The 24,197-nt window shown below is 41.7% G+C and overlaps 1 protein-coding gene across 2 annotated transcripts in view; it reads left to right on the plus strand.

Annotated features, from left to right (window-relative positions):
* Positions 1–1,232: 1,232 nt before the first annotated feature.
* kpnb1 (karyopherin (importin) beta 1) overlaps positions 1,233–24,197 on the plus strand; it is a 28,614-nt gene continuing 5,649 nt past the window's right edge. Inside the window, exons 1-19 of one of the 2 annotated variants that reach the window (XM_084071378.1) lie at positions 1,233–1,829; positions 3,210–3,268; positions 6,162–6,344; positions 6,632–6,832; positions 7,585–7,737; positions 7,901–7,960; positions 8,197–8,286; positions 9,220–9,336; positions 10,602–10,703; positions 11,541–11,765; positions 14,064–14,255; positions 15,479–15,609; positions 17,428–17,575; positions 18,479–18,550; positions 20,012–20,156; positions 20,666–20,748; positions 21,935–22,042; positions 22,645–22,788; positions 23,796–23,901. In XM_084071378.1, the coding sequence (XP_083927504.1) occupies positions 1,790–1,829; positions 3,210–3,268; positions 6,162–6,344; positions 6,632–6,832; positions 7,585–7,737; positions 7,901–7,960; positions 8,197–8,286; positions 9,220–9,336; positions 10,602–10,703; positions 11,541–11,765; positions 14,064–14,255; positions 15,479–15,609; positions 17,428–17,575; positions 18,479–18,550; positions 20,012–20,156; positions 20,666–20,748; positions 21,935–22,042; positions 22,645–22,788; positions 23,796–23,901 (2,359 nt within the window). In that variant the 5' untranslated portion in view covers positions 1,233–1,789. The remainder of the gene's footprint in view (positions 1,830–3,209; positions 3,269–6,161; positions 6,345–6,631; positions 6,833–7,584; positions 7,738–7,900; positions 7,961–8,196; positions 8,287–9,219; positions 9,337–10,601; positions 10,704–11,540; positions 11,766–14,063; positions 14,256–15,478; positions 15,610–17,427; positions 17,576–18,478; positions 18,551–20,011; positions 20,157–20,665; positions 20,749–21,934; positions 22,043–22,644; positions 22,789–23,795; positions 23,902–24,197) is intronic. The other variant, XM_084071379.1, reaches the window with a different exon arrangement.

The following is a 24,197-nucleotide window of genomic DNA, read 5'->3' on the forward strand; positions in this document are numbered from 1 at the left end:
TGAATGTTTATGTTGTCAATTTAAAAGGTCTATAAAGTTTGTCTATGTGAGGTGCTCTCTCAGCCTGCATGTGACCATTTGAGAATACCTTATGATTGATGATAACCCATTTTTCAGGTCATGTCCCTATGAAGAAACAACTGTCAAAATTGTGGACCATATCCTCTTAATCACCTGAGTCAGTTTGGGTCATCAATAAATCTGTCTTCCCCAGCTAAACTGAGATAAGATAAGCAACAAAAAGATATCAGCAAAACAGCATCTAATATGAAAATCAGCATTAATGAAAGTGTTTGAGTAATTATCAGGTGCCATCTACCCTGAGTATTAGGTTTTGAACTTAAAATATATCTTTTTAAAACCTAAAGAAAGAGAGAGAGAGAGAGAACAGTTAAAATAATATTTAAAAACACACGGGGCTGTTTATGAAATGTGATGATAAACATATTACAATTATTAGTAGCAGGTAGCAGCAGCAGCAGCAGCAATAAAAGAAAGAAAGAAAGAAAGAAACAAGCTTGACCTCAGCTGACGCACGTGCGCGCGCAAGAGCAACCAAACCAACGCGGGAACAGCAAAGAATGGTCATGTGACCATGGCCACCCCAGAGAGGACGGAAGTTCCGCCCTCCCCAAATCCTTCAACTGCACCAAACGCACCAAACTCATGCCTAAACCTAAATTGCACCAACACTACGGTGTATAAACTGGATTAAAGTTAATGAAGTATTAACCCCATGCATAAACTAATCAATTTACCTATTTTGTACTGTCTTTGTCTATTTGAAAAAAAAAATAGATCTACAAGCTCACAAGCTGTGAGTGTGTAAATGTGCTATTTTCAAAAAAAGTTTGAAGATTTTTAGAAGAAAATTTGAAAAATGTGAATAAAAACTTTTAAGAATTTCGAATATTTTGGGAAAGAAAAAAAGAGAGGAATTTTGGTACGCCAGCTAGGGCATACGTGGTTAAACCCATGCCTAAACTTCATTTAGAAACAAATGAAAAATGTTAGGAAAAATAATTATGAATGAAATCAAATCGATAAAAAAATCATCTATGATAGTCTTGATCCCAGGATAAAAATGTTACAAATGTTTAAGGGGGGTGTGAAGAGAAATGTTGGCACCATAAGTGGGGCATAAGGGGTAAGAAGACATGCCTCAACTTAAAGCGGGACTTCCGTCCTTTTCGCAGGGTGCCTCTAGTGTCTCTCTAGTGAACCAACGACCGCAGAAGAGAAGAGAGGAGGGAGAGCCATCATCATATCCTTCCGCCGGGGAGACAAGTGCGGCCCTTTAGTTTCCCTCCCTACCGAGCGACACACACACACAGGATGCGAACAGGCAGCCCCGCTGCTTAGAAAACACGCTATAAGGTCCAGGCTGCCTCACATTTATCCCACGTTCACAGACAGTAGAGACAAAAAAAACCGTCAACTGAGTCGGATCGTGCCGGGAGGGGGGGCAGTGAGTGAGTGAGTGGACACGCCGTTCTGCTCGCCGGGTGTGTTTTTTTTCCGCCGACTTCTCATCCATTCCCCCGTTTAGTTAGTTAGTTAGTTAGTTAGCAAGCAGCATCGGGGCTGAAGAGGAAATCTAATCCGGTTTGAGTTGTTGCGCGGGCAATCGAAACTAGTGTTAGCGGTTGGTTTTAGCCCACCCCGTTAGCCTCGTTAGCATAGCGACCAAGTTGACTTGACTTCACCCACACCCGCCCGCCCGGGAGAAGCAGCAGCAAAGCAAGAAGAAGCAGCAGAGAGAGCGGCCGCCGACCGACCGGGGAACAGGATGGAGCTCATCACTATCCTCGAGAAAACCGTCTCTCCAGGTGACAACGACACCCGACATTAACCCAACACACCACTGTTTATGTGTCTTTTTAGTCGACAGGAACCCGGCTACAATGTGGCTGGAGAAGCGGTGAAAGTTGGGGGAACCGGTGTTGAAGCGGTGCTAAGTTGTTAGCATGTTGATGCTAGTATAGCCGGGGTTTATACTTTATTTGTTGTCCGGTGTCGCGCAAGCGGAAAAAATAGCCGATCTACAAGCCCACAGCGCGTGGCGAAACCACGCGCTGTGGGCTTGTAGATCGGCTATTTTTTTCGCTCGCGCGACGCCGGGCGCGCAACTAAAATGTTGCTGCTAGCTTTTTTAGCTAAGTTAGCCACACACACACACACACGGCCTGCTCGCTGCAGGATGCGGCGGCTCCGTTCATGCTAACACGCTAACTGTCGTTAAACATGCGTTATGTTGGCGGAAGGCGGCGGCGGCTGCAGGTCCGACACAAGAGTTTAAAACAGTACAGGAACCTTGCCCGGCTGTCATTCACATCTCATCTATATGATAATGTCATAATGAACGGGTGGTTGTAGCGGCTTCTTGACGTGACTAAGCGTGATTGTGACAGCTGCATTGCATCGGTAGCAGCGACCCACCCTGCTGCCCATGCTGCTGGTGTGTGTTAGCTGGTGTAGCAGTTAGTTAGTGGCTCTGAGCCTCTGCCTGATCATGACCTAAAACTTAATATCTCCCCCCGGTCTACAGGGAATAACCTTTTATTCTAGGATTAAGATAATGGCTTTCCACGAGAGAGACCCGGGTTCGAATCCCGGGCGTTCCACTAGTATATTTAGCTGGTTAGCAGCCTGCTTTGCTGTGAGGCTGGGCTGTTCATGTGCAAAAAAAAATGAGTCGGCCTTTTCCCTTTGCTAACTTTAAGCACCTAAAGTGATCATCCGAGAGATATATATATGTATATATGTGCGACCCAGCCAGCCGGTTAAACGGCGATGTCGTTGATATTTGAACCAGTGTAAGTGTTGATTGATCTTTGTAGACTTTAATCGGGTTAATGTTTTAAGTTCGAGATCTGGGTGAAAAGTTGGCCAGCTAGCTGACTGACTGACGAGCTTTAGGTCTGGATTGGGAAAGCATGTTGTTGGCACCAGAACCACCGCATCCTTCATCCCTGGCGTGTAACGTCATGTTCAGTGTCAATGGATCCTCATCCAACCCCAAACTGAATGGAATTCACCACCAACACACTGAACACTGTCCCATCATGTCCCACATCTGAAGGGCCGGCTAGTGTGCACTTTTCAGTTTCGGTACTACTGTCTGTCAAGCATGCTTAGCTAGCATTTTTCAGCTAGCTAAATTAGCTAGCATTACATTGAGTAACCATCTCTCCCTCCCTCCCTCTCAGATCGAAATGAATTGGAAGCGGCACAGAAGTTTCTGGAGCAGGCAGCGATTGAGAACCTGGTCAGTACTGGGGTTTTTTTATGTGTTTTTTTCCTCTTTACTGCTGATGTGAAAGTAGGTTAGCGCCACAAGTATGGTGGCCAGATTGAGGACGCTATAGCTAGCGGTGAGTGACCCGCCCGGCTTTTCCCTGGGCTGGGGCCCTCCCTCCCTTACTCGCCACACACACCCCACCTACACACGATGGCTGACTAGTAGCCACACTCACGCACACCCACATACACACACCCCACACACAGAGTCAGACATCAGTTTGAGCATTGAATGAAGGGAGACAGCCCAAGCTTGCTAGCGTTAGCATTCCATGGCAGATACACCCCAATCCCACCAGGGAAGGGCTGGAGTTTGTGGGCTGCCTGCAACACGCGATTTACCTTTTATGTTCGAATACATCTACTGTCCTCTAGGAATATCTGTATCATTATTATAGTTACCCCATATACAAGTTCTATTTAAATATAATGTACTGTGACATTTGGATAGACAGATCTCCACAGGTAGGGAAGGTGTGTTTTGGCCTACTGGATAATTAGGCCAGCTGTTAATATACTGTACATGATACAGTAACCTCTGACAATGGACATGGTTATAGATGCGTCATATGGACAAATTAGTTGACACAACTCAACATTAGACATTGAGAAGAAAATTGATCAATCAAAGAGTAAAAAAAAACCTGAAATGTGGACACAGATCAAAATATGCATTTGTAGATTAGATGTAATCAATGTGGGACATGATCACTGGACATACTGGTAAATAATTGCTGTGGCAGTTGAGTTTGTCTGCTCTTTTAGGCACTCTAGCAGGTGACCGACCACCATGCAGAGGTAATATATCTAGTGGTGTTAACCACTGTCAACCTAGTGTCCCTATTTTATGCATGTCATAATAGGTGAAAATGTCACGTTTGTCCAGATAGCAGATCTACAACGAAGCATAAAACTGGGCTTACGTGGTTAATATGGCTTACTAGTACAATGCCAAAAATGACATTCAGTTTTGGAGTAATGATCCACTGTGGCTCTAGACCAAAATGCCAGATCCGTGCCCAGGGATGGAAGTCTTCCTTATGGATGACTTCACTTGGAAAGTGCACGACAATGCTCCAGTCAGCAACGGTCTGAAGCATTAGACAGGAGATGGAGGGGAGGCCGAGTTGTAAGACAAACCAACGCAGCGTTTTCTGTGGCTTTTAGAGGCCTGGTTGGTAACACAGCCAAGAGGGTGGGTGGCCTAAGAGGGATGCATGTCTTTTTAAAGGAAGAGCATGCTGCTGCAGTCTGGAGAAAGAAATGTGACACTCATTCAGAAGTAACATACTGGGGAAACATAAAGGATTGTGTTTGTATTAGTTTGCGCATAACCTGAAAAGGTCTCTTAAAAATATGTTTGGTTGGATGCCTGAAATAAACTCAACCAGGTTGCACATGAGAGAAGAGGAAGTAAAGCACAAAAAAGAGCTACTGTATTTGCATAGTCATCTAGGCCGAGTTGTCATATTCGACATTAGCATAGGCTGGGAGTAAGCACAACATATAGTTTTGTTTATAGCAAAGCTTAGATGGTGAAAAATATAAAACATGAACATGTATGTAAACGTGGCTATGATTGGCTATTCATGCTTAAGTATTATGCAGTAGTTTCTATTCTGCAGTCAGCAATAATATTGTGACCTAAGATGATTTCCAGCATAAGCACATGAAATAGTGGTATTCCTACCTATTCTGAGTCATAATGGGTGAACATTTGGTAAAGAATAGATCTTAAAGCTCACAATGCAAAATGCATCGCAACACAGTTGAACAAAATGCCACTTTTGTTAACCACTTGAACCCCCAGCATCCCTTTTCTGGGGGGAACGTTCGCCAAAAATAGACGATTTACAAGCTCACAACGCGCTGCGAGCTTGTAGATCTGCTACTTTTGACAAATCAATTTGTGTAGTGAAATATGAGCGTACCAAATGTGATCTTTACAGGTCTGTTTTATCAAGTATAGAGGGTTTAAGTGGTACTGAATTTGCAGCTCAACAAAAAGCGAATTCATCCTATAGTGTATGACGAAGGACAATTTCACGATAACTTGAAATCTCCACGATACGATTGCATTTTTCTTTTATCACGATAACGATTATAGTCCCATTCCTAGCCAAGTACAGACCCCTGGGAGACCCCGGTCAAGGAAGCATATGGGGGATAAGTGGTTAACGCTCTGAAAAGCAGCTATCAGGCAGTGTGCATTGGACAAACATCAGAGGGCCAGTAGCTACTTTGACATGCAGTCTAATAATCGTTTAATAAGACATATTTGTTATTGTATAATCCTCAAAGAATGTTGTATCTTTGCCATAGACACCGAGTCACTGACCTCTGCATGTCATTGGGCCTCAGTGCCCTCACCCTTACTTTCACCATAGTAGGAAACAACACAGAGCAGCAGAGCATAAAAAAAAATCTTGTGTAGCAGTGGTGCTAGAGGAGATATTTATGGCTTTAGCTTGCGAGAGCCCTCTCTGAAGAAGTCTATTGCCGTGGGGGATGAAGATGTGTGTAATGTTTGTCTATATACAATATATATTATACAGTATGTAATGACAAGCTTGTGTGAATACAGCTCACTGGTCTCTGCTGTGTTCATGCAGAGTCCATCTTATATTTGCATATTTGACCTCCTTTCACATCTTCTCCTTGACTCTCATCGGTGCCCCCCCCACTCTGCCTCTGACGGTCTCATGCTATCACCCCATGCTTTCTGCTCTTCCTCTTCTCTCTTTACTGATTTCCCTAAATTTCTATCTTCCTCTTTCTCCCTTTGCCCTCTACCCTCTGAGAGAAAGGCACTCTTATCCTCTTGTCTCTCTAATAATGTTTCCCTTCACCTCCCCATCCAGCCGACCTTTCTGGTGGAGCTGTCCAAGGTCCTAGCCAACCCAGGGAACACCCAGGTGGCTCGTGTGGCAGCCGGCCTGCAGGTGAAGAACTCCCTGACCTCCAAAGACCCCGACGTCAAGACTGGGTACCAGCAGAGATGGCTGGCCATCGATGCCAACGCGCGGCGCGAGATCAAGAACTTTGTAAGGAAGCACGATGTGTTTACAATTTCTGATTTAGTTAATCTGTGCGGTGGCATAGTACCTCATACGTTTTGTAATGAAAGCGAAGCTAGTAATGATGGTGAGTTGTGTCTGGTCTATGATGATAAACCATGCACCACGCTGAAAGTATGATGTATAACTTAACCATTGTATCTGAGACCTACACACATAGCTTTTGAAAGTGACATTTTTCCCCCTATCTTCTAAAATGAAACATAAAAGTGATGGGTGTATCTGATCGCTTTCTCCACCTCTTGTCACCACAGGTTCTTCAGACACTAGGTACAGAGACATACAGGCCCAGCTCTGCGTCTCAGTGTGTGGCAGGGATCGCCTGCGCTGAGATCACAGTCAGCCAGTGGCCCGAGCTCATCCCCCAGCTGGTGGCCAATGTAACCGACCCCTCCAGCACGGAACACATGAAGGAGTCTACATTGGAGGCCATCGGATACATTTGTCAGGACATAGTGAGTACAGCCCCACACAAATATACAGCGGTTGGACGGTTATATACTGGCAGACAATATACGATTTTCCCAACATCCCATATTGGTCGATTCGGGACACGCCTTTTCTGCGTGACAGGACATTTCCTGTTGTTTTAGATGTTGTTGTTGTGTCGCTACTCTGTACATGAGAATAAATGAAACGATGAATCGTTCAACAGGGGCTAAAGCTAGGTAATCTGAATAAAAAAGCAAAGCTAGTGATGGTGAGTTGTGTCTGGTCTATGATGATAAACCATGCACCACGCTGAAGTGTGATGTATAACTTAACCATTTGTATCTGAGACCTACACAGTTTTTGTGAACGCTTCAATGCTTGTGTGATTTGTGTTAAGTACAGGTTACCATCAGTGTATTAAAATATCTTTAAAGTTATATGAAATAAAGTCAGAGATCCGCATTGGTGTGATGCTGTTCCCATATGCATCCCGGGATCCACATGATAACATTTTCTTTTCAGGACATAGTGAGTACAGCCCCACACAAATATACACCGGTTGGACGGTTATATACTGGCAGACAATACAAGTTTTTCCCTACATCCCATATTGGTTGGGCCAAAATAGTCGATTTGGGAACGCCTTTTCTGCGAGACAGGACATTTCCTGTTGATTTAGATGCTGCATGTTGCTACTCTTCTACATGAAAATAAATGAAACCATGAATCCCCCCCACCACACACACGCGCGTCTAACCTGCTGCTGTGTATTCAGGACCCAGAACAGCTGCAGGACAATGCCAACCAGATCCTGACAGCCATCATCCAGGGAATGAGGAAGGAAGAACCCAGCAACAATGTCAAACTGGCAGCAACCAACGCCCTGCTCAACTCATTGGAGTTCACCAAAGCCAACTTTGACAAGGAGGTAAGGAGCTAGGGTTGTCTCTCCATCTTCCTGCTACCATTTGTCCTTTACCGTCCGGAAAAGGAGGGTTAGAACGTAGAGGTCACAGTATAAGGTATTGAGTTTGGTCATTGGGCAAACCACTACTTTTAATACAGTTTTCTAATGTGTTTTTGTGTTGCAGACAGAAAGACACTTCATCATGCAGGTGGTGTGTGAAGCAACACAGTGTCCTGACACCAGAGTGAGTATCAAACAAGCACTGTCTGTAAATGGAGAAACAAAACACAATAGAGGAAAGAATATTATTTACATGCATCACTGGGAGAACTTTAAACTGGTTCCATTTTGTGTTTGGTCTAAGGGTGTTTTCGTTACACTTGGAGTTGGACCTCATCCATCAAGTCAAGTCGTTCACACATTCAGTTATTTTTCTTTCTTAATTTACTTCTATGTTAACTGTTCCTGTTTGTCGTATAGGTGCGAGTGGCGGCCTTACAGAACTTGGTGAAGATCATGTCTCTGTATTACCAGTACATGGAGACCTACATGGGCCCTGCTCTCTTTGCGGTGAGACACTCTGCATACATCAACCTCTACATTCCAAGCAGCATAGAAAAAAATATTGTGGTTTCTTCTGGTCTTTGGGAGTGTTGTAGAGCTGCTGTCGTAACGGATACATTTATTATTGTTGTCGTTATTGTTGATTTCACTTCCCTTAAAGTAGCAGGACTGTTTTTACAGCATGGCTGTGCAGGAGTCTAGCAGTCCATAAGAGGTTCTGTATCCGTTTGTCCGGAGCCAAGTAAACCGCTCGACCTATCAGCCAACTTAGATTGTGCTTTTTTTCACTTCATTTATACTTTTTGAAAGTCAAATTGTTCAACAAGGGCTAAAGCTAGGTAATCTGAATAAAAACTGCCTGGACGTTTTACTTTTTGCTGAGATGAAAAACATTCATTACGTCACAGCCCTACTCTAAACCGCAAGGTACTCAGTTCCTCATACGTTTTGTAATAATAGCAAAGCTAGTGATGGTGAGTTGTGTCTGGTCTATGATGATAAACCATGCACCACGCTGAAAGTGTGATGTATAACTTAACCATTGTATCTGAGACCTACACACATCGTTATTGTGATTCCTACACAAACTCGTCAATGCTTGTGTGATTTGTCTTAAGTGTGCAGGTTACCATCAGTGTATTAAAATAAAGTTCTATGAGATAGAAGTTTGGATCATAGATGACTAATGGCTGGCCACATAAAGTCAGAGATCCACATTACAGTGATGCTGTTCCCATATGCATCCCGAGATCCACATGATTACATTTTCAGTTTTACAGTACATTTTGTTTGCATTTATGTTCTAAATGATTTTATTTATTATATATAAAAAAACAGCCTGACATGAAATGGCATTTACAGCTTGTCTACCAATATAAAGAAAACATGTCTTCCTCTACGTCCCTCTGTACTTAACCGTCTTCTCGCCTCCTCCCCCAGATCACCATAGAAGCCATGAAGAGTGACATAGACGAGGTGGCCTTACAGGGCATTGAGTTCTGGTCCAACGTCTGTGACGAGGAGATGGACCTAGCTATCGAAGCCTCTGAGGTGTGTGTGAGTTGTGTTTTTTTTGTTTTTTTAAGATATCTCTCTCAAGCTCTTTTTCTCATACTGTTTGCCTGACGTCAGTTCCTCTGCCTGTTGAGAGTTCTACAGTGTGGATTTTATGATGTCACAGAGTGAAACGGGGTCTACTTCACCCAGGAGACGTAGACAGCAGGGCCTGTCTAATGTAGTCTTTTTGGTTTTGCTGGACCCCACAAATGGCCTTTCTTCTGAATTTTAGACATCCATCCGTTACTATCACTCACTGTCTCTTAATATCTTGTTGACATGATGATAAATCATGCACCAAATCATGCACCACAGGCCTTTTTATTTCGGAAGGCCTTGTCGTGTTAAATTGTTGTGTAACCGATGTCGGCAATTATCCTCTTTTTGCTTGACATTTTTAAACTCTGCTTTTAACCTTCTATGATTGATTATATGTTTTAAAGTGCAATACAAATAAATATTATTATTACCACGCCTTATGTGTGATGTCTGAACTGCCACCAATGTATCTTGGGACTTGCGTACACTTTCATGCTTGTTTGAAATGTTTATTATGATTGTCTTGTAAGTGGCGTGTATTTACTTTTAAGGCTATTGAAAGCAAATGTATTTGGAGCTTCTCAAAAGTGGGTAACGCAAAATGATTTTGTCCATTTACTTGTGCTGTAGTTTAAGTTACTTGGTTCCTGTCCTGTTGACTTAACTATTTGAATTGAACTGACCTAGATGAGTGGTTCCCAACCTCGCTTCTCTGGGACCCCTAGTACTGCTTGATTTCTAAATGGGAGAACCAGCAGTAAGGGGCTTCTGAGGACCAGCGTTGGGAAGCACTGACCTATTAACTCATTGGCTGCCAGCTTTTTGAATTTTTACCTACAGCTGGCTGCCAGACTTTTTCAATGAGAAAAAAAAAGCACTTAGGAGCCGAGATACAGAATTTTTAAGTTTTCAGTTATAAGGAAGTGTCTGGGAGCAAAACTCTTCGGAAAATCATATCTCCTTGGTCTTTGTTTTTTTTTAAAGAATTAAAAAAAAAAAAAAAACTTTTATTTTTTGAAAGAACGCAGATCTGCGTCAATGGCAGCCAACGGGCTTTTGCGCGAATGAACGCAGATCTGCGTCAATGGCAGCCAATGTGTTAACAGCACCTGACTTGGTCAGCTTGCTCACTGTATCTCTCCAGCAGTGTTTACAGCACTACTGGTTAAAACCACCCCTGTCATTTTAACTTTGGTCTGTTTGTGTCCTTCCATATCCAATGGTAGGCTTCGGAGCAGGGCCGTCCCCCTGAGCATACCAGTAAATTCTATGCCAAAGGAGCCTTGCAGTACCTGGTCCCCATCCTCACACAGACACTCACCAAACAGGTAGGAACCATATGTCTGTTAATGCTTTGTCTCTCTCTCTTTCCCTGTTTGTCCAGTATTCTGCCCAATATTCTGCAGAAACAGACAGGTTTTTTTTTCAACCTGTTCCTTCAAACTTTTGTTCGTTCTCACTCATCCTGTCTCTCCATCTCAGATTCACAAGCTTTTGTAATAAAAGCAAAGCTAGTGATGGTGAGTTGTGTCTGGTCTATGATGATAAACCATGCACCACGCTGAAAGTGTGATGTATAACTTAACCATTGTATCTGAGACCTACACACATTTTTTGAGTTTTTTACACACGCTTTAATTCTTGTGTGAAGTCTTAAGTGTGCAGGTTACCATCAGTGTATTCAAATAGCTTTGAAGTTCTATGAAATAGAAACGTGGAGTCATACATCATAGATAACTAACTACTGGCCACATAAAGTCAAAGATCCACATTGGAGTGTTGCCGTTCCCATATGCATCCCGAGATCCAAATGATTACATTTTTACAGTACATTTTGTTTTCATTAAGGTTCTAAATGATTTTACATCATAGATGACGAATGGCTGGCAACTAGTCCAGCCATTCCCCAGCAGTATTTCTGCCTCGTCCCACCCTACTTTTCTCTTACTGTCTCAACCTGCTGTACATATACCCATACCCCATCCCCCTCTTTCACTCTTATCACATGTCCTCTTTCTCTTCTGTTTCATTCAAATTCAAAGTGTACTTTACTGACATGGTACAGTGATCCCATACACATCCAAAGAAAGTCCCAAAGTGAATGACCTGTAATGACCGCTATAACGGCCAAGAGCACTTAAAAACAACTCCCCCCACCCTCCCAGGATGAGAATGACGACGACGATGATTGGAACCCGTGCAAAGCGGCTGGTGTGTGTCTGATGCTGCTGGCCACCTGCTGTGAGGATGATGTGGTTCCCCACGTCCTGCCCTTCATCAAAGAGCACATCAAGCACCCTGACTGGCGTTACCGTGATGCCTCGGTCATGGCCTTTGGTTCCATCCTGGAAGGACCTGAACTCAACCAGCTGAAACCCCTCGTCATACAGGTGATCTGATTCACTAAGAACTTAGATTTAGGCCACTATTGGATTATTTAAAAAAAAAGTTATTTGATATGGCCATCACAGTTGGCGCTGGGGCAATTACTGTGGTTATTTGACACAGTCACATAATGCAGAGTTGAGCTCATTCTCACTGTCCTCATTTAGGGTTTTTTGCTAGTGAAAGTTGCAGAAGTGCTTATGTTTTGAATACCATGAACACACTAATCAATTAAGTTATATTCTTCAGCTTCCCAAGGGGGAGGAGCTATGATAATAATTTATTTTGTTTGTGTCCGATACATTTCTTGGCGTCAGATTATAAATCATTTCTTGGCTTGAGTACTTGATATCAGCTGATAACATTCAATTGAATATATATACACACAAAAGACGGAAGGATGAACAGTTGGAGTCGGAGTGCAAGTGGTACTTTATGTGGTAAAGCTAGCTGACCCATTTTCTTAGCCAAATGTTAAGTCTCATTATTCGGCCCATTTTGGATTTGAGTCGGACGTCGTGGTGCAGCAGGCTCATTTGGGTGAGGCATTGTGTGAGCAATAACGTCGATGACGGTCAAACACCAGCATAGAAATTCTATGCAGTCACAGCCCTACTCACAGAAGCATTATATTTGCAACAGGCATTTATGCACAAAGGCCAGATGTGCTGGAGGCTCCTGTAAGATAGAAGAAATACATGCACAAATGTAAATCTAAATATTGGGTATGAGAACAATGTTGACTCTTGCCCATGATTTAAAGCCTTTATTAAAATCGTGTTGCGTTTTCAATTCAGATTGTAGATGGTTTAACAGAACTGATTGTCCAAATTAGGTTTTACATATTGCAATGCGATTGTTCTAATTTATTGAGGCCTCTTTATGTGTTGCTGGTGTCTTGTAACACATTCATTTGCAGGGAAAGAGCAAGTAGGCATTTAAAAATACATTGAGTTGGAATATCGTATGAAGCTGAATCATTTTTATTTTCTGGTTAGTGATATGACGGCTATAGTTGATGTGTTACTGTTGTGATGACCAGGTAGTGATGCAGTATGATGGGCACATGCATGTAGAGCTGGGCTGTGCTAAATGTCAGATACTTGATGAATCTGATGCAGTTGAGATTTGACTTAATGGTTTTGCAGATATTCACTTTATCAAAGTTCGGATTGTTTTATTTAACCCATTGAGACCTGAAGCCGATTCTACATGTCTCCTACATCTCAACAGTATTCTGAAAAACGTATGTTTCTATATCAGTGGTGCTCAATATTTTTCATGTCAAGGACCCCCAAAATTATATGTATTTGGCCGCGGACCCCCATCAAAATATTTTTTTCCAGGAACCCCCAGAAGCAAAGATTTGAGTTAAAATGTTCGCTTTAAAAACATATATTTTCAAAGATTTGCACACATTTTCGCGATTTTTCAAAAATAGTAGATCTACAAGCTCGTAGCGCAGCACTCGGTGCCGCGCTATGAGCTTGTATATCTGCTATTTTTGAATAGCCCAAAGTGTAAAAGAATGCTTTTTAGCTCAAATCTAAAAATGACAGTTCCAGGTCTTAATGGGTTAAGAAGATTCCATACTTAAACTTCTTTTGTTGGCTGTGTTCAGTTCACACAGCATGAGATATATGGCGTCTGTCTGTAAACTCGCGAACGCCCTTGCTCACCGTTCTCCCTTTCTCTGGTAATCTATCAATTCCACAAATCTCTTCGCGCGAGTGTCTCTGGCCTCCTCGTATCTTGAGAACCGCTGAACGAATCGCTTTCACTTTTAGCGTGTGCGTATTGCTGACACCCCAAGGGAGAACAGTGGCTCAGCGGTTCTCCATAATTGGCATGCGCTACGATTAAATGAGAAGACATGGGTAGGGGCCTGCACTAGTATAACAATTTCACTTCCCCTAAATTATACTTAGACTGTTTTTACAGCATGGCTGTGCAGGAGTCTATCAGTCAATAAGAGGGTCATCCTGTATATATTTTTGTCCTTTTTGTTTGTACTTTTTTGCTGAGATAACAAACATTCCATATGTCACAGCCCTTCTCTAAACCACAAGGTGCTCACTTCCTCATACGTTTTATAATGAAAGCAGAGCTAGTGATGGAGAGCTGTGCCTGGTCTATGATGATAAACCATGCACCACGCTGAAAGAGTGATGTATAAACTTAACCATTGTATCTGAGACCTACACAGATTTTTACACAAACGCTTCAAGTCTTGTCTTAAGTGTCCCATTACGGCTAACTACTTGGTTAACTCAACTCTGTACATTTCGTCTCCTTGTCCCCAGGCGATGCCCACCCTGATAGAGCTAATGAAAGACCCCAGTGTGGTGGTGAGGGACACCACAGCCTGGACAGTAGGCAGGATCTGTGAGCTGCTGCCCGAGGCAGCCATCAACGAGGTCTACCTGGCCCCCTTGCTGCAGTGTCTGATAGAAGGACTCGGGGCCGAACCCCGAGTGGCCTCAAATGTCTGCTGGGTAAGCAACACACAGAATGTACATGGAAGCTTACATGATTACGTATTTAATCATTATCCTTACTAGACACGGTTCTTGTACACTGTAAGCATAAAATAGACTTACTACTTTTAAAATGGCTATATGATATACTACCATAACGAGGAGAATATCTCATTGCATCCATGGTGTCATGGATGCAAAGCACCAATGTTGCATTGCACCTCTGACCTGGCATCAGAACCGTAGGTTTAGGTTGAATATTCAACAACACCCTTGCTTTGCAGAAACTATAGGTTACTTACGTAACCCCGGTTTTATAAATTGCGAACGAGCTGTGAGAGAGCAATGTAATAAAACCACAGTACCTCGTAAGTTTAGTAATATAAAAGCAAAGCTAGTAATGATGATGAGTTGTGTCTGGTCTATGATGATAAACCATGCACCACGCTGAAATAGTGATGTATAACCATTAACCATTGTATATCTGAGGCCTACACACAGTTTTTGAGATTTTTAAAACCCACGCTTCAATGCTTGAAATGTCGCTTCAATGCTTGAAACGTGAGATTTGTCTTAAGTGTGACGGTTACCATCAGTGTATTAAAATATCTTTAAAGTTCTATGAGATAGACTTGATTCTTCTGAGGTCTTTGAAGTTAGGAGCACTTGAACGAAGGAAATCCCTCAATACAGCTCAAGAAAACTAAGAAGGAATGAAAAATATTTTGTTTTTTCAATCTCAGGTCACAGGCACAAGTTACTTCAGTGTGTTTAGTTGTAGACCCACAGTCATGTCATATTTAGAGCTACAGTGATATGGGTTACTTACATGTACATTACACATCCATTATTGGTGTTAAATTGAATGCTAGCAAACTATAGATGCACACTGACGACCAAAGACTTAATCATAAACTGGAAAATTACCTAGCAATCTTGACTTGACTGACTTGAAGTAAGTTTGCATATGCAAGGAATTTGAATCAGTTGGTTACGCAACCATAACACATTCTTTAATGCAACAAGATTACAGAAGTGTTAAAGATTTACAGCAAAACAAACAAAGGGTTTGAAATTAAAACGGGAAATGCAGAGTTGGTCCCTCCTTGTACATTGAGCGCATGGTTCTGGTGAGAACAGAAGTGATTGCGCTGATGGGACTCTGCATGCTGAAATGTAAGAAGTCTTGGCAGGAACGTATACATAATACAAATGGAATGAATGGTTGTTTCCTCCTCCAGGCGTTCTCCAGTCTGGCGGAGGCCGCCTACGAGGCCACGGACGCAGCTGAAGACCAGGAGGAGCCCGCCACATACTGCCTGTCTTCCTCCTTCGAAATTATCGTACAGAAACTGCTAGAGACCACAGACAGGTCAGACAGACGGGTCAGACAAACTCCCATACAGCAAAAAACACTTAGCAGTTTTCTCAACCATTTCCTGTTAACATTAAAAAGTCATGCTTTTAAAGGGGCATGTCACCCAAAATACCCCCAAAAAAGCCTTGTTCTTCAATGGAGTGCCATCTATCCATCGAGATAGTTGAGCTTTTTGCCATGGAGATGTCTGCCATCATCCCAGTACAACAGAGCTCAACATCTCTCTAGAAATCATGACACGGTTACTCATGATGATGCATAGAATAAGAATGGATTACTTAAAGCTCTATGTAAAACATTTTTGAGTATGTTAATACAATATAATTTATACAATGGGCTGTTTGGTCTCTCAAATTATCTGACGATATAAACAAACACTTCTCTTATGAATATGAAACGGCCTTAAACCTTTGTTTAAAAAAAATAAATACATAAAATTTACCTAGTAAACATGTCATACAGTGTGTCTGCAAATGTACCCCCTCCAACCAATCCATACTTTGACCTTGCTATGACTGGTATGGATTTAGTGATGAATAGTTTTGTCGCAAAATTGATTGCACTCGAGGTGGTATTAAAAAGGTCTCAAAGTCTTAAATTTAAAAGCGCTGATGCCTGCAGATGCTGAAACAGGAGCTTTTCTCTGTATTTCAATGCCCTGTTGTCTCCTTCTCTCCCAACATTCATTATGTATAATAAATGTTCTTGTTTATTTCAGTACAAAGCCAGACAGTGGTAATACAGAGGAGACACTCAGTGTTTGGCAACAGTGTTTGCAATCAAAAAAGTGTATTCAATTCATATCTACATTTCCTTTCCAGACCGATTCACCAAAAATAATAGATTGAATATGAAATGTAAATATGTATGTCTGAAATGGGCACTCATCAAAAAAAGGTTACATAAAATGATCACGCTGTAATAATGCTAACAAACCGTGTAAGTGTGTCTGGTCTGTGATGATAAACCATGCACCACGCTGAAGCCTGATGTATAACTCTTAACCATTGTATCTGAGACCTACACGCACTTCTTTCTACAGCACTGGCCAGCAAACTTTGGGTATAAAATATGAAATTCGGTACACTCTGAATGCAATGACAAAATGCAATAGCGCATGGGCAAGTCGGCAAAGCACAAGCGAAGTTGGCCTTCAAATTATTCGTGCTTGTTGAACCTGGCTTCTGTTGCAGATGACACGTCAACAAATTAGTGGGTTTCACCTTTTTGGTGGGGTTTTCAATTGGCTTTGTGACACATCCACAATACAATACACACAGTAGGATTTATTTTATCCCTTATTAAATCCATATAAAGAATTGAGTGGGAGAGCTCTCGTTGTCAAGCATACACAGATTTGCTCCTGAAAGTTTAATAGGATGTTGGAGGTGGTCTGGCGTGTTTTGCCCGTTTACAATGACTCAAGATGTACTTTATAATACTGCCGACCATTTTTCAAAACTTACAAAGTTAAATTATAATGCATGAAAATGTACTTCCTTTTTTTCGTTGCAGTTTAAAGCACAGATTGATTTGAAAGTACCTGTATTAGTATTAAAATAGTACCTGAGGAAAATCTTGATTTTACCGATGAAATTCAAACAGCCATGAGATAATAAAATGTGCAATGATTCAGGTAATTTAAGAACTGGACATTACAAAGCTAAATCTAAAAATAAAGCCATTAATGGGAAAATGGTCTGATATACTATATGGATGAAGCCGTGATGCATTGACCTGTAGTGACGCCGGTAGGGTCTTAGCTATCTTTTAACACTAGCTTGGCTTGACACTGATGTTTGTGTGTTCCAGGCCTGACGGCCACCAGAACAACCTGCGCTCAGCGGCCTATGAGGCTCTGATGGAGATTGTCAAGAACAGCGCCAAGGACTGTTACCCTGCCGTCCAGAAGACCACCCTGGTCATCATGGAGAGACTGCAGCAGGTCCTACAAATGGAGGTAAGCTGGGAGGGAAAGGACTGGACAGATGGAAAGGGGGAAATGGGGGTGATATGGAAGAAATCATCAGCTATTGTGGTGATTATCGTATTGTTACAATATCAGTTTTCATTTAAGTTCAATTTTTTGCAATGGCAGATCTACAAGCTCACAGCATGTTGTGAGCTTCTACTGTAGATCGTCTATTTAAAAAAAATAGTCCAAAAAATAGATTATTTTGAAAGTATAACATAAAATGCTCACTTGAACACCCAGTATAATGATAAAAACACACCGTTTAAGTGTGTCTGGTCTGTGATGATAAACCATGCACCACGCTGAAGCCTGATGTATAACCCATACCACTATCTGAGACCTACGTATACTCACAGTGTCCCATGGCACCGGCCAGCAAGCTGTCCAGAATACAATGGCGAGTATGACAAAAATGCAACGACGTATGTCCAAGTCAGTGAACTGTGCCTTGAGTCGAATACAAAAGGGTTAATGTTAATGTTGCTATTACATTTTTTATAGTTTTATTGAGCTTTTAAGCACAACTGATAAAACCAGAAAAAGTCAACACTCGCAAAATCCCAGAGGATATTTGGTCTCACACCACAATATTGAAATGTGGACATATTGCCCTGCCCTAGAGAGGGGTTGAATGAATGCCTAATGGAGGGTGGGAGGAATCAGAAAGATTGGATGAATGGACAAAGGGACGCATAGAGAAATGGATGAAGCAATGCATCAGATTGTACACCTGAATGATGGTGGCAGCTCTGTCTGAAGCTGACCGCCTCTCCCTCTGAAGAAATCCTCCCGCTGCTGCTGTTGTGGTAGCATTTCCTGTGCTGTGATGCCATTTCCTGTCTAACAATATAACATCCTGTACCCCCTCTGTCTTTCTCTCTCTCTCAGTCCCACATTCAGAGCACCTCAGACAGAATCCAGTTCAACGATCTGCAGTCGTTACTGTGCGCTACTCTACAGGTCAGAATACACACACCACTGTCCTCTCCCCCTTCTCTAGTGCAAGGTGCAAAATTACACTATTATGTTGGATCCAGTTGACTTGAACTTGAAATTTGAATGGCCATGAATTGAGATGAACAATTCTTTGTTTGTTGTTTTGTGCCTTTTATGTGAATTTTCACCTGATGTAAACCAGCTGCTGGTTCTAAAACCATGACACAAAAACGACAATACCTGGGGCCTGGGTTCCTTTCTGGGTTCCTGGGCATAGTCACCAATGTCCAGGGAGTTTCTTTGACGGCCGTATCGGCCCATTCATTTGTAATGATTTGCACCAGCAAGTAAAGTACGTTGAACGAAAGAGACATTTCCATTTCATGCAAATATAATTGCTGGTTAAGTAATTCATTCATCTTTTGACCTTGAGTAGCAGACTCCAATTTAAAATGGATGAATGTTGCTTGCTATGCTTTTGTATTGGACTCGGAACGCTGTCGTCGAAACACACGGCCTAAAAGTCAGCGTACACCACCTGCAGAGTATGTGGACAAATCACAGACTGCTATTGACTTTGTACATTTTTGAATGGTGCATGTTTTAAGCATCACTAAGAAGCAAGTAAAAGCAACACAGTTCACCAGTTCTTAAATATGAAACGTAAATATGCATGTATGCAATAGACACTCATCAAAATTAAGATTACTTAAAATGCTCACTTTAACACCAGTATAATAATTTAACACCAGTATAATGATACAAACAAACCGTGTAAGTGTCTGGTCTGTGATGATAAACCATGCACCACGCTGAAGCCTGATGTATAACCCATACCACTATCTGAGACCTATACTCACTTTTTCCCACGGCACCGACCGGTCAGCAAGCTGTGCGGAATACAATGCAGAATATTACAAAATGCAACGATGCATATCCAAGTCTGCAAAATGTGCCTTGAGTCGAAGACACCAATTTAAAAAGGATAAATGTTAATGCTGCAATTACATTTTTATTGAACTCTGAACAAAAACTATTATACTTTTGCACCATCTGATTTCAAGTTTCCCTTTACTACTACTTGGCGATCTTTGTGTATATAGTTCCTCATAATCTTTATGCATTCACACCATTGATACATATGGCCCCTGGTGGAGTTATTATTTTTACCTGCCACATCGAAACTGTCCCATCTGCTGTATTCAACAAATCAATTTAAAGATGAAGTTGAATGTTGTAATGTGCCAGCTGTTTTGACTGGTTTTGAACTGTTCAGTTGGTCTGTTTGTTGTTGATTTAAATTAGTTTGTTTGGACTCTGTATGCAGTTTATTGACTTAAATGTATTATTATTATATATTATATATTTATTGACTTAAATATATTTTATATTTTTATTATTATAAAACCCAAATCTTGCAATATAATCTATCAATCAATGGTTTTGGACTGGTACTTGAGCCTGCTGTGACTTTGTGCTTTGCAGAATGTGCTTCGTAAGGTACAGCACCAGGATGCCCTGCAGATTTCGGATGTGGTGATGGCCTCCCTGCTGAGAATGTTCCAGAGCACTGCGGGCTCTGGAGGGGTCCAGGAAGATGCTCTCATGGCCGTATCCACCCTGGTGGAAGGTACACTCGCACACAAATATCGATACATATATGTTAAGACTTTGGATGATCGCTTTGATTCTATTTCTAAAGACGGTGCCACACAATGTAACGGTACAGGGGTGTAACACAATCCTTCTAATTCAGAGGGGCCAGGTCAGGCCTCTCCTGCTTTAAATCACATCGATGCATTTATATGTATATTAAAAAAAACACATTTACATGATCAACGTAATCAATGAATCATAGCGGCCCTACATGTGACAGTATAGCGATGTTTTGCACATCAATGTTTCTCATGTAAACATGGTTGTAACGCCATCAAAATAAAGATTGAATTAAATGCTCACTTGTTCGCCAGTAACACAAACCCTGTGAAAGTTGTGTATGGTCCATGATGATAAACCATGCACCACGCTGAAGCCTGATGTATAAACCTTTCCATTGGATCTGAGACCTACACACTTTTTGAAACTCTCTGAACCTGGTAGGTTACACGTCAACTAATTGGTGCGTGTATTATTTTTCAGTGCTGGGCAGTGACTTCCAGAAATATATGGATGCCTTTAAGCCTTTCTTGGGTATTGGACTCAAGAACTATGCTGAATATCAGGTGGGGAAACTTCAGATTTTCACCTTTTCTCTCTCTCATTCATATATCAGTTGACATCAGTTCCTCTGCCTGTTGTGAGTTTTACAGTGTGGATTTTATGATGTCACAGAGTGAACCAGGGTCTCTTTCACCCAAGAGACTTAAGATAGCATGGCCTGTCTACTGTAGTCTTTTTTTGGTTTTGCGGGACCCCACAAATACTGTATGTACTTAAAGTATGAGGTTTGCACTACTTAACCTGTAGGTTGACTGGTTCATGGCTCTTAATCTGACCTTGAAAGGGAATTTGGGTCAATCGACTGGTCAATTACAATTAAGGTATTGCAGATGCTCCTATCCAACCACACAACATTAGAAACGTCTCCTCTGCATGGCCGTTTGTTCACATGCACACCTCTAGGACAGTGTGCCTGCAAATGTTTCCTTGTCTTCCAATTTATTATAATTTCCAAAAGTTATACGGTCTTAAATACAGATTAGTGTTTTTGAGCGTCTTAACTTCAGTCTCTGCTTGTTGGTGTATTGAAATGAGTTTGAAATCCACCACATAGATTAGTTGATCGATTTTCCATTATAATCTTTTCTCTGAATTTGGTCATTTCTTAAATCGGCAATCTGTAAGATTTATGTCAGACCCGCGAATGCAACCTTGGTCCACCCACGTGCCAAAATGTCTACTGCTGAGCTAAGATGGAAAGCCTGTCGTATGTCCTGTTGATATTAGTCCTTGAGCTTCATGCAATAACTCTTTACAACAATTACTGGTCCCACTTGACCACAGGATCTGCACTTAGATGAGCAGGTATATCACCTCCAACCACTGCAGTTATATTATTAACATAGACTACTATTCAGGTTGTATAAAATATCGTTTTATTCCCCCCTACAAAGTTGTGGATTACAGCTTAAATGTTGAAACATGGACAGGGTTTCTCAAACTTTTTTGTGCCAAGGACCCCCCAAATTGATAAATATTTGGCCACCCCCATCTGAAAATGTTTTGAGCCCCCGGGACCCCCAGAAGAGAAGATTTGTTTAAAAAAATTCAACATTATTCAAACTTCCTGAAAAATAGCAGATGTACAAGCTCGCTTGTAGATCTGCTATTTTTTAATTGCCAACATATAAATGGAAAAAGTGGTTAAAATGATTGTGATCCTCCCTCTAACCTGCTGTGTTGTTCCAGGTGTGTCTTGCTGCGGTGGGTCTGGTGTGTGACCTGTGCAGAGCTCTGATGACCAACATCTTGCCTTTCTGTGACGAGATCATGCAGCTACTGCTGGAAAACCTGGGGGTGAGGATCAGTGGTTCTCAAACTTTCATGTCAAGGATGTATTTGGCCGCTGACCACCATCTCAAAAAATATAAAGACTGTTTGCTTTAAAAAATGAATATATTCAAAGATTTGCACAAGATTTTTCTAAAATAACAGATCTACATGAGCTTGTATATCTGCTATTTTTTTATAGCCAAAGTATAAAATGACACGGGTGCTTTCCCATATTTTAATGGGTTAAACGCACTTAAAACTAGATAATATAATTCTGTCAAATTCATACATTGCATTCTCAACACCAGTATAATCATGATACTAACAAACCGTGTAAGTGTGTCTGGTCTGTGATGATAAACCATGCACCACGCTGAAGCCTGATGGATAAACCATTACCACTTTATCTGAGACCTATACTCACTTTTTCCCACGGCACCGGACAGCACCTTGTGCAGAATATAATGCAGAATATGACAAAAATGCAACAATGTAAAATAAATGGATGTTGGAATTTAATCACTATGGATTTAGTTAAAAAACGCGCCTCCAGCTTGATGCAGTCTTTTTAAACATACTCTACAGCTTCTTCTTATTGACGTAGTACATTTTTATTCTGTGTGCAGAATGAGAATGTCCACCGGTCAGTGAAGCCCCAGATTCTGTCGGCGTTCGGTGACATCGCTCTGGCCATCGGAGGAGAGTTCAAGAAATACTTGGACATTGTCCTGGACACACTGCAGCAAGCCTCACAGGCCCAGGTGGACAAGGTAGGACACACACGTGTGCACGCACACACACACACACACACGCTGTAGCATGCCTCACAGGTGCACAAGGTACGACTCACGGCACGCCCTACAAGGTTCACAGGTGCAGCGTGAATAAACGAGTATGTCTGGTCTGTGATGATAACTCATGCACCACGCTGAAAAGCCTGATGTATAAATCTTAACCACTGTATCTGAGACCTACACACGCCTATATCGTCTGTTGGGTGGCAACCTCGTATGTCCAAAACTGTTACTTTTCAGGATTCAAATGTAGATCAACAAGCCCAAAATGCGTCGCTTTGAGCTTGTGGACCTGCTAATTTTGATCATTTACGAAAAAACACAAAGTTATTGAATATGGAGATAAGAGGTTTCTGTCTGACAGCAACGATATGCTCTTTCTCGCTCTGTTCACTCATCGGTGCATAAACACACTCGTAAACGATGTAAAACAACAATAGACACATTTACTAGTCTAGTGGGAAGAAGGGGGCATCATGCATCCCCCGGAAATATGCTTCTAATCAGTGTTTCCTGATTGGAAGAAATGTGCTGAAAACGATGAGCTATGTTTAAAATGTTGTCACAATGTCCCATCCTACCATTCTTATGCAAATTATTGCCGCCATTATACACCCACTGCATCATTCCGCCCAGGTCTGGTCGGACAAGTTAATGTAACACTCACTTGTTGATTTTATTTTTCCTCTTTGACGTTTCACCACGTACACAGGCACACACACCCAACATAAAAACGCAGGCAGTGCACACGACCAGGCCCCAGGTTAACATTTCAGAAAAAAGGAAATGGACTTCTTAAGTTAACAGAAGGTTTATTATTCTGTTTTGCACCCGCTCTGTTTACTTAGAAGTTTTATCATCCATGTGAGCAAACGCACACATGTAATTGTTTTACTGTGTTTATTGCAACTTATTATGTAATTATTATTATTTATGTTTAATTTATTGTCAATGTAATTTGTGCTGTGTGTGTGTGTGTTTAGACGGACTACGACATGGTTGACTACCTGAATGAATTGAGGGAGGGTTGTCTGGAGGCCTACACAGGAATCATCCAGGGCTTGAAGGGAGACCAGGAGAATGTGCACCGTAAGAAAGACACTCATGATTACATTTACTCCCTTATCCCATTAAGACCTGAGGCCGCTTCTAGACATTTTCTAAATCCTAACAGTTTTTTGAAAAAAATGTCCCACAATTTTTCAAAAATAGCAGATATACAAGCTCATAGCGCTGCACTCGGTGCCGCGCTATGAGCTTGTATATCTGCTATTTTTGAATAGCCAAAGAAATCTAAAGTGGCACAGATGCGTTCCAGGTCTCAATGGGTTTTAAACACAACATGCACACGGCCACTAGGTTGAAATGTACTCAGTATTCACGTC

Source organism: Gymnoscopelus microlampas (genome assembly GCF_963454915.1).
Source record: "Gymnoscopelus microlampas genome assembly, chromosome: 11".
NCBI classification, from domain to species: domain Eukaryota; kingdom Metazoa; phylum Chordata; class Actinopteri; order Myctophiformes; family Myctophidae; genus Gymnoscopelus; species Gymnoscopelus microlampas.